At 44.6% G+C, this 14,737-nt stretch overlaps 1 protein-coding gene across 1 annotated transcript in view; it reads left to right on the top strand.

Annotated features, from left to right (window-relative positions):
• TNFSF12 (TNF superfamily member 12) overlaps window positions 1-12,045 on the top strand; it is a 210,558-nt gene extending 198,513 nt beyond the window's left edge. Inside the window, exons 5-6 of the mRNA XM_086946056.1 lie at window positions 3,882-4,006; window positions 9,914-12,045. Coding sequence (XP_086802182.1) covers window positions 3,882-4,006; window positions 9,914-10,165 — 377 coding nt within the window. The 3' untranslated portion in view covers window positions 10,166-12,045. The remainder of the gene's footprint in view (window positions 1-3,881; window positions 4,007-9,913) is intronic.
• The last annotated feature ends 2,692 nt before the right edge of the window (window positions 12,046-14,737 follow it).

Below are 14,737 nucleotides of genomic sequence, written 5' to 3' on the forward strand. Positions count from 1 at the left end.
TGAGGGGGAGTTTGGGATGTTGCCTTGGACCACTGCCTTTCTGTCACAGTAAGATATTTAATTGTTCTTTTTGGCATCCTCGAATTAAAGTTGATTGGAGACTAAAGTAACTCAATTCTGGAGAATGGAATGGGAGGGCCGACGGGTGAGGCAAAACGGAGCCACGGAGAGAGAGAAAGAGCAGATACGTGCATTTTTAACAGAGTGAGATAGTCAAATGAAGGGAAAGTGTGAAAGAGAGAGAAAATGAAAGATGGCAGTAGAGGTACAATGGAAAGAAAGAATCATAAGAAATAAGGAATGAAGGTGAAAGGAAGGAAGCAAGGAAACGTAAGAAGGCAAGCGATGAAAAATGGTGAGAGGGAAAGCAAAAGGAAAGGAGGGAAGGAAGGAACAGTTAATAAAGAAAGAATGTTAGAAATAAACAAAGAATGAAATAAAATGGAAAGAACGAAAACTAATACAAGCATTGGAAATGCAATAGGTCTCGCATTAGAAAAGTTGGAGCTATTGGTCTTGTAAATGACAAATATTTTATTTATTTGTTGGTTTTTAAAATAGCTAAATTGATAGCTTTGTCATTTACAACGCCAATAGTTATAACTTTCGCGAATGTGACACCTATAGCATTTGGAATGCAACATGTTTTGTATTTACGTGACATAGATGGCAGCTCTGGTCGTTAGGCCACATCTCTAGAGAGCAGGAGAGTGCAGCAGGGGAGAGAAGCACAGCAATGCAATAGGTCTCGCATTAGGAAAGTTTGAGCTATTGGTATTGTAAAGGACACATTTTTCATTTATGTGCTTGTTTTGAAAATTGCGAAATTAATAGCTTTGTTATTTACAATGCCAATAGTTTTATCTTTCGCAAATGTGACACCTATTGCAACACAATATGTGTTGTAGCACTGAGTGGTGTGAGAGTGAGTGGGTGTGTGAGGGTGTGAGGGTGAGTGAGGGTGAGGGTGAGGGTGTGTGAGGGTGAGTGAGGGTGTTTGAGGGTGTGTGAGGGTGAGTGAGGGTGTGTGAGGTGGTGAGGGTGAGGGTGAGGGTTAGGGGGTGTGAGGGTGAGGGTGAGAGGGTGACTGAGTGTGGGTGAGGGGATGAGGGTAAGGGTGTGTGAGGGAGAGGGGGTGATGGTGAGAGGGTGCGAGGGTGAGGGTGTGTGAGGGTGTGTGAGGGTGAGGGGGTGTGAGGCTGAGTGAGGGTGAGAGGGTTGTGAGGGGGTGTGAGGGTGAGTGAGGGGGTGTGAGGGTGAGGGGGTGAGGATGAGTGAGGGTGTGTGAGTGTGGGTGAGGGTGTGTGGGATTGAGGGGGATGAGGGTGAGGAGGGGTGAGGAGGTGTGAGGGTGATGGGGTGAGGGTGTAAGAGGGTGTGAGGGTGAGATGGTGTGAGGGTGAGATGGTGTGAGGGTGAGGGTGTGTGTGAGGGTGAGGGGCTGTAGAAGCAAACATGCAATAATCAACTATGACTAGAAAGATATAAGGCCTCCTTGCATGGCATATATTATTTTTCCCCTTTACATAAGTTGGTTTGACACAAGGTAACAAATTTGTTTAAATCTAGCTCATGTTCCATCTTCAGGAGGGTATTCTGATGGGGATTTTCTCTCTCTCCCTTTTGGTAAACATATATAGTGCCCTCTAGCACTTTATGATACTAGAATAGTGTGCCCCCTTTTTGACTTGCAACTGTTTTTTATTTATATAGTGTGAGAGTACCTCTAAAAGCTAAGTCTCCTGTGATCATACCGTGAAATGGTCATTAGCATATTGTGTTTAGCTGTAAGAGGCAAGGGTTAGGTACAGACAAACACTCAGGATGGCTCCCCGAACCAATGGGTCCCTTACCTCCTCTGGACACGGCGCTTTGGGTGACTGCTCTGATCATCAATGGCAGTTGCTACAGATAACAGCTCCGTCCAAGCCTTCTGCTTCTGCTTTCGGGTGACTGCTGTGCCCTTTGATGGAGAGGGCAGAGGAGAGCAGCTCCGCCCGAGCCTCCCACTTCTATTGCTGCTTTCAGGTCCAAAGCATCATCACCGAAAGGAGCAGATTAACAGCGTGCAGAAGCTATGGGCTACGCTGGGCCCCTGATATATGTCGCGCTGCAGCACCGGGCCTGAGTAAAACGGGTGTTGTGGTTATATCAAACAAATGTATGTTGACAAAAGCAGGGTCAAGCCTTCTGCTTATGCTGCTGCTTTCGGGTGACTGTTGTGCCCGTTGATGGTAGTGGCCGAGGAGAGCAGCTCTGGCCAAGCCTCATGCTTCCGTTGCTACATTCAGGGCCAAAGCACCATCGCAGAACGGAGCAGATGAACGGCGAGTAGCAGCTATTTGGGCTACACTGGGCCCCTGATGCATGTCACACTGCGTGACCTACCAGGCGGCAATGGGTGCCATGGCTGTAAATTCTTTTTAAATGATAAACGCAGGGGGCGCACTAAAATGGTGCCCCTGTATGTTTCACTTATGTGCATGGCGGCCGTGAAGCGGGCGGCCATGGTAAACAAGACGGAGGGGGAAGACGGAGGGGGAAGGCAGAGAAGGGGAAGGGGGAGGAGAAATGCGACACGGCGGGCAGGGGAGGGGGCGGAGCGGGGAGAGGAGTGCTACAGAGAGGGAAGTACTGGCTTTCGTACACTAGTGATCGAGACCCATTGCAGGGAGAATAGAGGTAGATTAAGCCCTTGCTGTGGAATTGTGTCATTGGAAGTCCCCCAGACTGGTCCGACGATGTGCTTGGTTGACAGCTGCCTTAGGCCAACACATTTATTCTCTACCAGATGGTCCCTCACTCCGCCAGATATGCGCCGCACTCCCGGGTTGCCTCGCTTTTGTACAGCACAATTAAAATTAACCGCACTACAGAAAATTGAAACATAGAGACCGTGTAGTGAGTGTGAAAGTGAAAAACTGAATTTAATAACAAGTTTAAACGAGACCCAGAGGAGGCTATCTTAAAACAAGGTTGTGCTGGGAGAGAGAGAGTGGGGAGGAGAGTAGGAGGAGGAGGGGGGAGGAGAGTAGGAGGAGGAGGGGGGAGGAGAGTAGGGGAGGCACTGCAAGAGACAAGACGGAGGGAAGGCAGAGAAGGGGAGGGGGGAGGAGAAATGTGACACGGCGGGCAGGTGAGGGGGCGGAGCGGGGGTGTGGGAGGAGTGCGCCTGAGGGAATGCAAGGCAGGCGGCTGGGGGCATGTGCACGCGCTTTCAAGCTCGATGCGCATGCGCATTGAGCTTGAATTTCACGGGCACTGCAAGGAATCGCCACGATTCCTTGCAAGTTGGTTAAAGAGTGTTTAAGCCCCCATAGTCTCGCAAGCTCGATGCGCATGCGCATCGACAGGCGAGACCTAATAAACCAGGAAGACAAGGAAATGTGAAAAGAAAAATTAGAAAGTGAAAGGAAAGATGTAACCAAAATGGAAAAAAAGATATAAACAACTGAAACCAAGAAGGAAACAAATATAGTAAGAAAGATAGCAAGACAGAGGGAAAATTAAAGATAGTTGTAAAGAAAAAAAGAAACAAGGGTGGAAATAAGAGTAAACGTGATAAAAAGAAGACAGAAGCAAAAAAATAAATTCTCATGGGGATGGTTGGGGTCACTTGCTTCACTAGCTCGCGTTACTCGCTTGAGCTCACTTGACCTATATCCCATTTGGGATATAGTCAAACGTGAGGGCAGTTTTTCTGTTCTGGCTACTCACTGAAAGAGATTTAGATCACGTGATGCATAAAGATTTCTGAGTCAGTCACTGCCACTAAACCTCTGGGAGGCTATGAGACATACAGTGCATTGAAGCTCTCTACTGGGCTGGCAATGCTGCAGGGTACACTGCGCTGATTTCTTGTCCATTTCCCTCCTTTCTAGACGGCTACGGCATCATCAAGGACTGGGTGGAGGTGAAGATGAACTCCACAAACCCCTTGAGCTACAACAACGAGAACGGGGAGTTCAAGGTGACCAAGAGGGGACTGTACTACCTGTACTGTCAGGTGAGTATCAGGACTGTCTGACAGCACCGGGGTGATACCCCACGGTAGGGCTTGCAATGCGCCAACATTCACCCAGTGAGGATCAGGAAACATCATACCCGAGCCCTTCCTAGTGTTTTGAATCTGGGTAATGATAATTTGTAACCGGACGTTCACCATCACATCATGCATAAATTACTGCTATACCCACACACGTGTTCACTCAGTAGTTGTCTGCTATTTAAGTTGAGTAAGACCCAGCATTGGTCTGTTATTAAAGTCAAACAAGACTCAATATTGGTGCTATTTTAAAGTTAAATGAGACTCAGTCTTGGTCTGCTATTGAAGATAAATGAGGTTCCGTCTTGGCGTGGTCTCCTATCACAATTGTACGCTAGCGCGGGTGAGGTTTGCAGAAGGTTCTGTGGTGCTCTACAGAAGTACACTTGAAAGTTGTTGTGAACTTATTTATGTGCAGTGCTTCGAGGTGGAGGGATCACCCCCTCCCCAGTTGGAAGACCAAAATCACTCAGTTTGTACAAAAAATTGGTTTCCCCAGCACACGCTAATGTCAACATCTATTACATAAAAAACAGATATCAACAATTCTTGTCTTTCTTTGTCTTCATTAGTTTTTCTCTCCCAATTGTATCAGTTTATCCATTATTATTTGTTGTCATCTGTTTTACCGCCTTCCGAGTGTTTGCTCGTGTAGCCTTCCGTCATCCCAGCGAGTACGTTTAGACGTACTCGCTGGGACAACGGAAGGCTGCAAGGAACTTTTTGGGGAAACCGGGACAGAATTACAACCGGTTAAAAGATAACACTAACCATACCAATGAAACAGCCCTGAGGAAGTCGCGGCCACTTGCCATAGGCGACAAAACACTTGTTGGGTAAAAAGAGGCTAAAAAAAGAACTAAACAAGAACATATGAGAATAAACCTAACAAATTCAAAGAAAGACAAGAATTGTTGATATCTGTTATTTATGTAATACATGTTGACATTAGCATGTGCTGGGGAAACCAAACTTACCTATCACAATTGAATAAGACTCAGTTTTGGTCTGGTGTTAAACTTGAACAAGACTCATTCTTGGTCTGTTAATAAAATTGAATAAGACTCACTCTTGGTCTATTATTAACGTTGAGATAGTCTGAGTCTTGGTTTAATATTAAAGTTGAATCAGACTCAGTCGTGTGTGTTACTCAAGTTGAATAAGACATAATATTGGCCTGCCACTAAAGTTAAATAAGACAATCTTGTTCTAATATTATCATTGAATAAGACTCAGTCTTGGTCCATTATTAATGTTGAATTGGTCTGCTAATAAAGTTGAATAAAACTCATTCTTAGGTTGGTATTACAATTAAATAAGACTCAAAATTGGTCTGCTATTAAAGTCGAATTATACTCACTCTTAGTCTGTATTACAATTGAATAAGACTCAATCTTGGTCTGCTAATAAAGTTGAATAAAACTCATTCTTGGTCTGTTATTACAATTGAATAAGACTCAATATTGGTCTGCTATTAAAAGTGAATAAAAGTTACTTTGCTCTCCTACTAAAGTTGAATAAACCTCAATCTTAGTCTGCTAATAACTTAGTCTGTTATTACAATTGAATAAAACTCAATTGTGGTATGCTATTAAAAATCGAATAAAACTAATTCTTAGTCTGGTATTACAATTGAATAAGACTCCATATTGGTCTGCTATTAAAGGCAAATAAAACTCACTCTTATTCTGTTATTACAATTGAATAAGACTCAATATTGGTCTGCTATTAAAGGCGAATAAAACGAATTCTTAGTCTGGTATTACAATTGAATAAGACTCCGTATTGGTCTGCTATTAAAGTCGAATAAAACTCACTCTTAGTCTGTTATTACAATTGAATAAGACTCAATATTGGTCTGCTATTAAAGGCGAATAAAGCAAATTCTTAATCTGGTATTACAATTGAACAAGACTCCATATTGGTCTGCTATTAAAGTCGAATAAAACTCACTCATAGTCTGTTATTACAATTGAATAAGACTCAATATTTATCTGCTAATAGAGTTTAATACAACTCATTCTTGGTCTGTTATTACAATTGAATACAGCTTAATATTGGTCTGCTAATAAAAGTGAATAAAAGTTAGTGTTGGTCTGCTACTTACGTTGAATAAACCTCAATCTTGGTCTGCTAATAAAGTTGAATAAAACTCGCTCTTTGGGCCAGATGTCTGTTCCACCAATTTGCAAGTTGCAAATTGCGTCCCATTTCGACTCGCAAATTGGGATGCACAACAGTTTTGCAGTTTCCAATGAGGTCGCAAATTGCATGCCTCATGCATTTTAATGAGCCTGTTGCAATTTGCGACCCCTTTGGGAATGGATGGCACTCCCATGGATGGTGGCCTGCTGGGGTCAGCAGACCACCATATCTGGGACTCATTTTAAATAAAGCAGTTTTTTTAAAATGCAGCCTCTTTTCCTTAAAGGAAAACGGGATGCATTTAAAAAATTAAAAATAAACTTTTCAGTTACATTTCTTAAGGGCAGGCAGTGGTCTTTTTTGTGGTCCTTTTATATTTTGAGGGCCACTCACAAAGGGGAAGGGGTCCCCTGGTGAATCCTTCCTGTTTGCGAGTGGTTTACCACCCTTCTGTGAAGGGTGGTAAACTGCAAAACAGTCATACATAGTTTCTGGATTCGCTATTAGTAAAGGGACGCCCTTGGAACTCCTCTTCCTAATAGTCGTTAATCCTATTTTGCGAGTTGCAAATTGATTCGCGACTCGCAAAATAGGATTAGTACATGGCCCACACATTTTTGCGGTCACAAACGGGTCTTAGTACATCTGGCCCTTAGTTTGTTATTACAATTGAATAAGGCTCAATGTTAATCTGCTATTAAAATTGAATAAAAGTTCATCTTTATTATTAAAGTTGAATAAACATCAAACTTGGTCTGCTAATAAAGTTGAATAACCCTCACTCTTAGTCTGGTATTACAATTGAATAAGACTGAATAATGGTCTGCCATTCAGGTGGAATAAAAGTTCATCTTGGTATACCATTAAAGTTGAAAAGATTCAGTCTTGGTCTGTTGTTAAATTAGAATAAGACTCAGTATTGTTCTGCTACTAAAGTTGGATAAGGCAGTCTCGGTCTGCTACTAAAATTGAATAAAACCCAGTATTGTCTGTTATTAAAATTAAATATGGCTCAATATTGGTCTGCTATAATTTTTTTATATAATTCAATCTTGGTCTGTTATCAAAGTTGAATAAAACTTAGTACTGGTCTACATTAAATGCGATGCGTCTTTGTCTGTTATTAAAGTTGAATGAGATGCAATATTGGCATGTTAATACAGAAGAATATTTTGATCTGCTGGTAAAGTTAAATAGAGCTAAGTCTTACTACGTTATTAAAGATGAATAATGTTCAGTGTCGGTCTGTTATTAAAGTCAACAAGACTCAATATTGGTCTGCTATTAAAGTTGAATAAGACACTGTCTTGGTCTGTTACTAACGTTGAGTACACTCAGTACTAGTCTGCTTTAAAGATGATTAATGTTGGTGTATTACTAAAGTCGAATTATTAAAGGTCTGCTACTACAGTTGAATAAGGCTCAGTTTTAGTGTTTTAATAAAGTTTAATAACATTCAGTCTTGGCCTGTTATTAAAGTCGAGTGAGACTTAATAGTGGCCTGCTATTAAAGCTGAATACGACCCAGTTTTGGCCTTTTATTGAAGCTTGAATAAGATTCAGCTTTGGTCTGTCACTAAAGTCAAATAAGTCTTATTATTGGTATAAGGTCAATAAAACTCAGTCTTTTTCTGTTGTTTAAATTGAGTAAAACTCAGTCTTGGTCTGTTATTAAAGTTAAATAAGATTCAGTCTAGGTCTGGTACTAACGTTGACTTTGACTCAATACGGCTCTCCTTTAAAGATGAGTAATGCTGGTCTGTTACTAAAGTCGAATGAATATTGGTCGACTACTACAGTTGAATAAGACCCAGTCTTGGTCTATATTGAAGCTTGAATGACATTCAGCCTTGGTCTGGTATTACAGACAAGTAAGACTCAATATTGGTCTGCTATTAAACTTGATTAAGACCAAGTCTTGGGCACACACACTTCTCTCATCTGGCTGGAAGATGCAACTTGGCTGACAATGAGTAATTCTTATACTGTAGGAGGCCTTGTGCAAACACACACCTGATTTAATCTTCCAAGTATCCTGGGTATAGCTGGGCACTAAAGGGCCCAGTGATTGAGTTTAGCTTGTGATTTGACACTGAGGCAGGTTTTTCCCCCTTGCTGCTTCCCACGTGAGTGCTCCTCATTGTGACAGAGCAGCTGCAGGCAGTCGGAGAGAAGATGACTTCTAGATAACTCCATGTAGGTAGCCTTGAGACAGGCCCAGAGTATTCACCCTCAAAAGGACAGTTAAGCTCTTGTTTCAAGGAATAGTAACACAACAAGTAGCCTGAGACGTGGCTACACAGTTATCTTGAAATGTAAGATTAAGCATGTTTCAACCCCACTAATAATCTAGCAAACTGATTTATAAATGTAACAAACCATGTCGGACAGATGGAAGGGTGTCGCTTGGCTGCGGCGCGAATTCCGCCGCAGTGCTGTACATTCCAATCGCGGGCGTGTCTCAGACGGCCCCCGGCCATCGTGCACACACTCCCGCTGTGAATCATGATGGCCGTCATGAGCACAGAAGGGGTAACATAAAGAATCCTGCCCATTAACACTCATCAATCAATCAGTAGATTTGTAGATGGTTTCTTGTCATCCGTGAGGATATCCAGGTGGTGGCAGGGTCCAGTTGATTAGCTGAATAGCCAGGTCTTCAGGGAATTTCGCAACTCTGGAAGAGATGGGGAGGTCCGAACACGAAAAGGTAGCTCGTACCATATCTTCGCTGCTAGGTAGATGGAGTGACCTCCACATCTGCTATGTCAGATACGAGGGGTGAGGGTTAGAGAAAGGGAAGTGGTGCGGAGGTCTGATAAAATGTGAGCAGTTCATGGCCCATCCTGGCATGACAGAAAGGTTGCTGGGAATATTCACTTTTTAATTTGGATCTTCCAACCTTAAATTAACCAAATCCGTCAGATACAAGGCTAGTTGTATTCCACCCCAGATAAAGTTTTATTTGAACTTTATTTATTTTGCATAACAATTAACACAGGTGTACATTCCGTTGCACCTCAGATATAGTTAGATAAACTCTCATAAACTTTCTATGCAGGAGTTTAGCCTGACCGAGCACAGATACGGTACAACCATCTACTGCTCTGCTCCTCAGTTACATTGAAAGGGAGCTCAGCCCCTGGCTTCCGGACAGCCGATTCCTTGAGTATACAGAATACCACTCGCTGATACGGAAGCCCCTTTGCATTGTGACACAAAAAGTAGTATAAATTAGTTGCTCTCATGGTGCTGAATTTGGACTCCGGCTGCACGGTTGATCCCGGTCTGGGGTTGCTTGTGTTCCCTTTCAGAAGCAGTCCGGGTTAGACTGTACTTATGGGAGCCGGACCAAGGTAGACTTGATGTGGTTGGTCCCTCTTTGTAGTGGCCTAGAGTAATTGAAGCATTCCACACATCATTTTCTTTGTTTTTCTCATACAGATTTTGCAGCGGTATTGGAATACCAGTTTTCACCCAAGCAAGTTGGGTTGGGCTGGTGAGGTGTCAGGGAGTTCCTGCATCACATGGACCAAATCTATTTACTGTTCTGCATAATTTTCTGTTCAGGTCTGCGAGGAGGCCTACCCTACTCGGACTATGTTAAGTGTTCGAGTTTGAGGAATTAATGTAGTATTGATCGGATCTGTCTTTGAACTAAAAGCGACAATGTGAAACCTAATTAAATGTTTCTCTCTCTCTCCACCTTCCCACTCCCCTCAGGTACATTTCAATGAAGGGAAGAGCATCTATGTGAAGCTCGACATCTCACTGGATGGGGAGGTGGCGTTTCGCTGTTTGGAGGAGTTTTCCACCACTGCTGCCAGCATCCAGGAAGCCGAGGTGAAGGTCTGCCAAGTCTCTGGCCTGGTCCTACTCCAGCCCAACTCCGCCATTCTCATCAAGACCGTCAAAGATGTCAGCCTCAAAACGGACCGCTATCTCACCTACTTCGGCCTCTTCCAGGTGCACTGAGTCAAGTAGATTCGAGGCTCGAGGTCACTGTGCTGCTATTCTTCCTCCTTTCGGACAATGACCAGGGGCGGGGGTCTATGGTAAGGCTCCCTTTATATTCATGCCAGGTGGAGTCTGTGAACCTCTTTCGTACACCTCAACTACCAGTTTCTCTCTAGTGACCGGCTGCACATTCCGGATAATGTCCATCACCGGCCAGCGTATCACATTATCTTCCTCCAGCAAGAACGTGATGAGGGTATGGACCATATTCTTATGACTGAAATCACCTCAAAACAGGATGGGCATTTATGAGGTTTTAATAAATTCTGCTGGTTAGAAGGTTCTTATATCAAAACTGGTGTCTTCTGGAACAAACATATCCAAACTGCAAATATCTTCTCAGAAGCCAAATATCCCTCTGGCGGGAACCTCTGAAACACGCATGAACACCTAGGACTGTTGCTGACATGTCTTGATGATGGAATGTTTCAGTCACAAATAATTCTTGCCTTGGGTGGATTCACACAAAAAGATACAAAGTTCTTGCTTGTTGGATTTCAATCTAAGAAATTTTATTTTGATGCAAAGGAGGTACTTGGACAACTGAAGGAGAGCGGGCAATCTCTTGCTAAGGGAATGTCCTTTCGGGACAAAAAAAAGGTTTTTTTCCAGTTAGAATGACACAACAAACGTGTGCGATAAATCAGAATTTTATTTTAACACGCATTTTCTATAAAAAAAAAAAGATTATAACAAGAGCAATATTAGTATATTTGTTTTATAGTAGATGGTCTTATAGCAGTCTCTGGTAAAATGAATCTCCATGTACAAGTCGTTCTTATATTGATGTATTTTACAGATGTCCACAAGTTGACTGTTCCGATAAATGTGATACGATATCCTTTGAGGTGTTAATCAAGCTACCTATCAAATTTTTGTAGGTAAGGAGTGGTAGTGGTACATTGCTCTTATTAGAGGTGGTCTGTGTCTAGACTATTCTTATATAGGGCCACCAAGTGCAAAATTCATATTCATGCTCAGAGCGGAATGTTTCAGACACCTGGGTGCCCTATGTGGAAGGTTCGATCGCAGAAATTTATTAAAGGGAATCTTCATTTGTGAACAAGAGGGGGAACTCTAATGACGTATGTCATTGTATTTGCAGATATATTGAGTCACCCCAGTGTGGTAGAGGAATGGGCAGTTTGCGTATGAAGACAAATTGTGGCAAGTGGGGACGGGTTTCGTGACTCAAAGATTGCAGCTGACCATGATGTTAGACTAGACTTGTGGACCACACTGGATTTTAACACATTTTTATTATTGAACTCAAATCATTACAGTTGATTTCTAAACCCACAAGAAAATTAACAAGAAAGGAAAAAAGTGTATATTTAGGTTTCTCAGTGTGAGGGGCTCACTCATGGCAAGGACACACTCTACAACAGGCGGATAACAAAACGTATACAGCTTTTTCCAGGGATTCCGAGCATAGTGCTTTGTCATTGTTTCAAGAAAATGGTTGCCTTTGGTAGTCGAGGGATGCTGACCTGGAATGTTTGCCTTTGGTAGTCGAGGGATGCTGACCTGGAATGTTTGCCTTTGGTAGTCGAGGGATGCTGACCTGGAATGTTTGCCTTTGGTAGTCGAGGGATGCTGACCTGGAATGTTTGCCTTTGGTAGTCGAGGGATGCTGACCTGGAATGTTCCTTTGACCTGTGATCTTCAAGCAGGATCATTCCTTGCAGTGAATCCTGTAGGTGGAATGAACTGACATCCGACGAGAATTCAATGAGAGGAAATTTGTTTCAGAAACCTTCATTTCTTTCAATTAAATGGAAATAAAAAAATGCATTGATCAGCTGTCAAAACACTCAGTAAAAAACTTTAAAACAGTCCATGAGTGAAGTATCCATTTTGTGCCGGATCCAACTGTGCTTGTCTTTCACCATTGCTATCATCTCTGTCTGGTTCTGCAGGACTTCCTGTGTTAGTGTTTGAAAATCAGCACAAAGTTTGGTTTTATTGATGCCATAGTGCTAGCAATAATCTTAATTTTTATGCACACTAGTTTAACGTGGGACGTTGTTTTATTTAAAGTGTGAAAATATATGCACTAGCTTGATTTGTGTAGTCAACCTGCAATGCATGCTTGATACATCCTACCAACTGTGCATGCACCTTAGAGTACATACCAGCTCCTAAATCCGGAATGAGCAAATCCGGATAGACACACAAACAGCTGTGTCCTCTGAGTCTCACATGCTCTTTCATGACCCTTAACATGGCTTCTCTGTAGCCTGAACCACAGCAAAGCAGCTGTATATTCTGAGTTTGCCATGACCTTTTCTGAGTCCTTGGTCCCAGCTTGGGCATCTTGTACCTAAAATATTACCGGGCCTGTTTGTGCCCTGTGTCCTCAGGTCTCTCTTTGTCTGAGCCACCCGGGCCTCTCTGTATCATTAAATACCCAGAATACTCTCTGCTCTATGCATCTCTCTGCATTGATCCGCAATTATCTCTGTCCCTTTAGCGATCCAGGTATCTCTCTGCCCTAGTTGACCCCAGCAAGCCACCTGAGCACACTGACTGAACAGTGATCATCATCATGCAGGTATGTGCTCCTAAGCCCCTTCTCTGTTTCTAGTCATCCTTGAATCCTGGAAATGCCCCAGGCCACCCCCCTCGAGACTTCCTCGACTGCCTTTATGTGCTCCCAGATACCCCCCCCTCCAAGCCTTCCCAGAACCCTTAAAATGCTCCTAGGGACCGTTTCCATTCAAAGTTTCCCCGAACCCTTAGAGTGATCCAAGGGACCGTCCCAATTCGAAGCCTTCCCGGACCCTTAGAGTGTCCCCATGGACCGTCTCCATTCGAAGCCTTCCCGGAACCCTTAGAGTGTCCCCATGGACCGTCTCCATTCGAAGCCTTCCTGGAACCCTTGGAGTGTCCCCATGGACCGTCTCCATTCGAAGCCTTCCCGGAACCCTTAGAGTGTCCTCATGGACCGTCTCCATTCGAAGCCTTCCCGGAACCCTTAGAGTGTCCCCATGGACCGTCTCCATTCGAAGCCTTCACGGAACCCTTAGAGTGTCCCCATGGACCGTCTCCATTCAAAGTTTCCCCGAACCCTTAGAGTGATCCAAGGGACCGTCCCCATTCAAAGCCTTCCCGGAACACTTAGAGTGTCCCCATGGACCGTCTCCATTCGAAGCCTTCCCGGAACCCTTAGAGCTCCCAGGGACCGTCTCCATTCGAAGCCTTCCCGGAACCCTTAGAGTGTCCCCATGGACCGTCTCCATTCGAAGCCTTCCCGGAACCCTTAGAGTGTCCCCATGGACCGTCTCCATTCAAAGCCTTCCCGGAACCCTTAGAGTGTTCCCATGGACCGTCTCCATTCGAAGCCTTCCCGGAACCCTTAGAGTGTTCCCATGGACCGTCTCCATTCGAAGCCTTCCCGGAACCCTTAGAGTGTCCCCATGGACCGTCTCCATTCGAAGCCTACCCGGAACCCTTAGAGTGTCCTCATGGACCGTCTCCATTCGAAGCCTTCCCGGAACCCTTAGAGTGTCCCCAGGGACCGTCTCCATTCTAAGCCTTCCCAGAACCCTTAGAGTGTCCCCATGGACCGTCTCCATTCGAAGCCTACCCGGAACCCTTAGAGTGTCCCCATGGACCGTCTCCATTCGAAGCCTACCCGGAACCCTTAGAGTGTCCCCAGGGACCGTCTCCATTCTAAGCCTTCCCGAAACCCTTAGTGCTCCCAGGGACCGTCTCCATTCGAAGCCTTCCTGGAACCCTTAGAGTGTCCCCATGGACCGTTTCCATTTGAAGCCTTCCTGGAACCCCTAGAGTGTCCCCATGGACCGTCTCCATTCGAAGCCTTCCCGGAACCCTTAGAGTGTCCCCATGGACCGTCTCCATTCGAAGCCTTCCCGGAACACTTAGAGTGTCCCCATGGACCGTCCCCATTCAAAGCCTTCCCGGAACCCTTAGAGTGTTCCCATGGACCGTCTCCATTCGTAGCCTTCCCGGAACCCTTAGAGTGTCCCCATGGACCGTCTCCATTCGAAGCCTTCCCGGAACCCTTAGAGTGTCCCCATGGACCGTCTCCATTCGAAGCCTTCCCGGAACCCTTAGATTGTCCCCATGGACCGTCCCCATTCAAAGCCTTCCCGGAACCCTTAGAGTGTTCCCATGGACCGTCTCCATTCGAAGCCTTCCCGGAACCCTTAGAGTGTCCCCATGGACCGTCCCCATTCAAAGCCTTCCAGGAACCCTTAGAGTGTTCCCATGGACCGTCCCCATTCGAAGCCTTCCCGGAACCCTTAGAGTGTCCCCATGGACCGTCCCCATTCAAAGCCTTCCAGGAACCCTTAGAGTGTTCCCATGGACCGTCTCCATTCGAAGCCTTCCCGGAACCCTTAGACTTAGAGTGTCCCCATGGACCGTCACCATTCGAAGCCTTCCCGGAACCCTTAGACTTAGAGTGTCCCCATGGACCGTCTCCATTCGAAGCCTTCCAGGAACCCTTAGAGTGTCCCCATGGACCGCCTCCATTCGAAGCCTTCCCGGAACCCTTAGACTTAG

Source organism: Lissotriton vulgaris, chromosome 12 (assembly GCF_964263255.1).
Source record: "Lissotriton vulgaris chromosome 12, aLisVul1.2, whole genome shotgun sequence".
NCBI lineage: Eukaryota > Metazoa > Chordata > Amphibia > Caudata > Salamandridae > Lissotriton > Lissotriton vulgaris.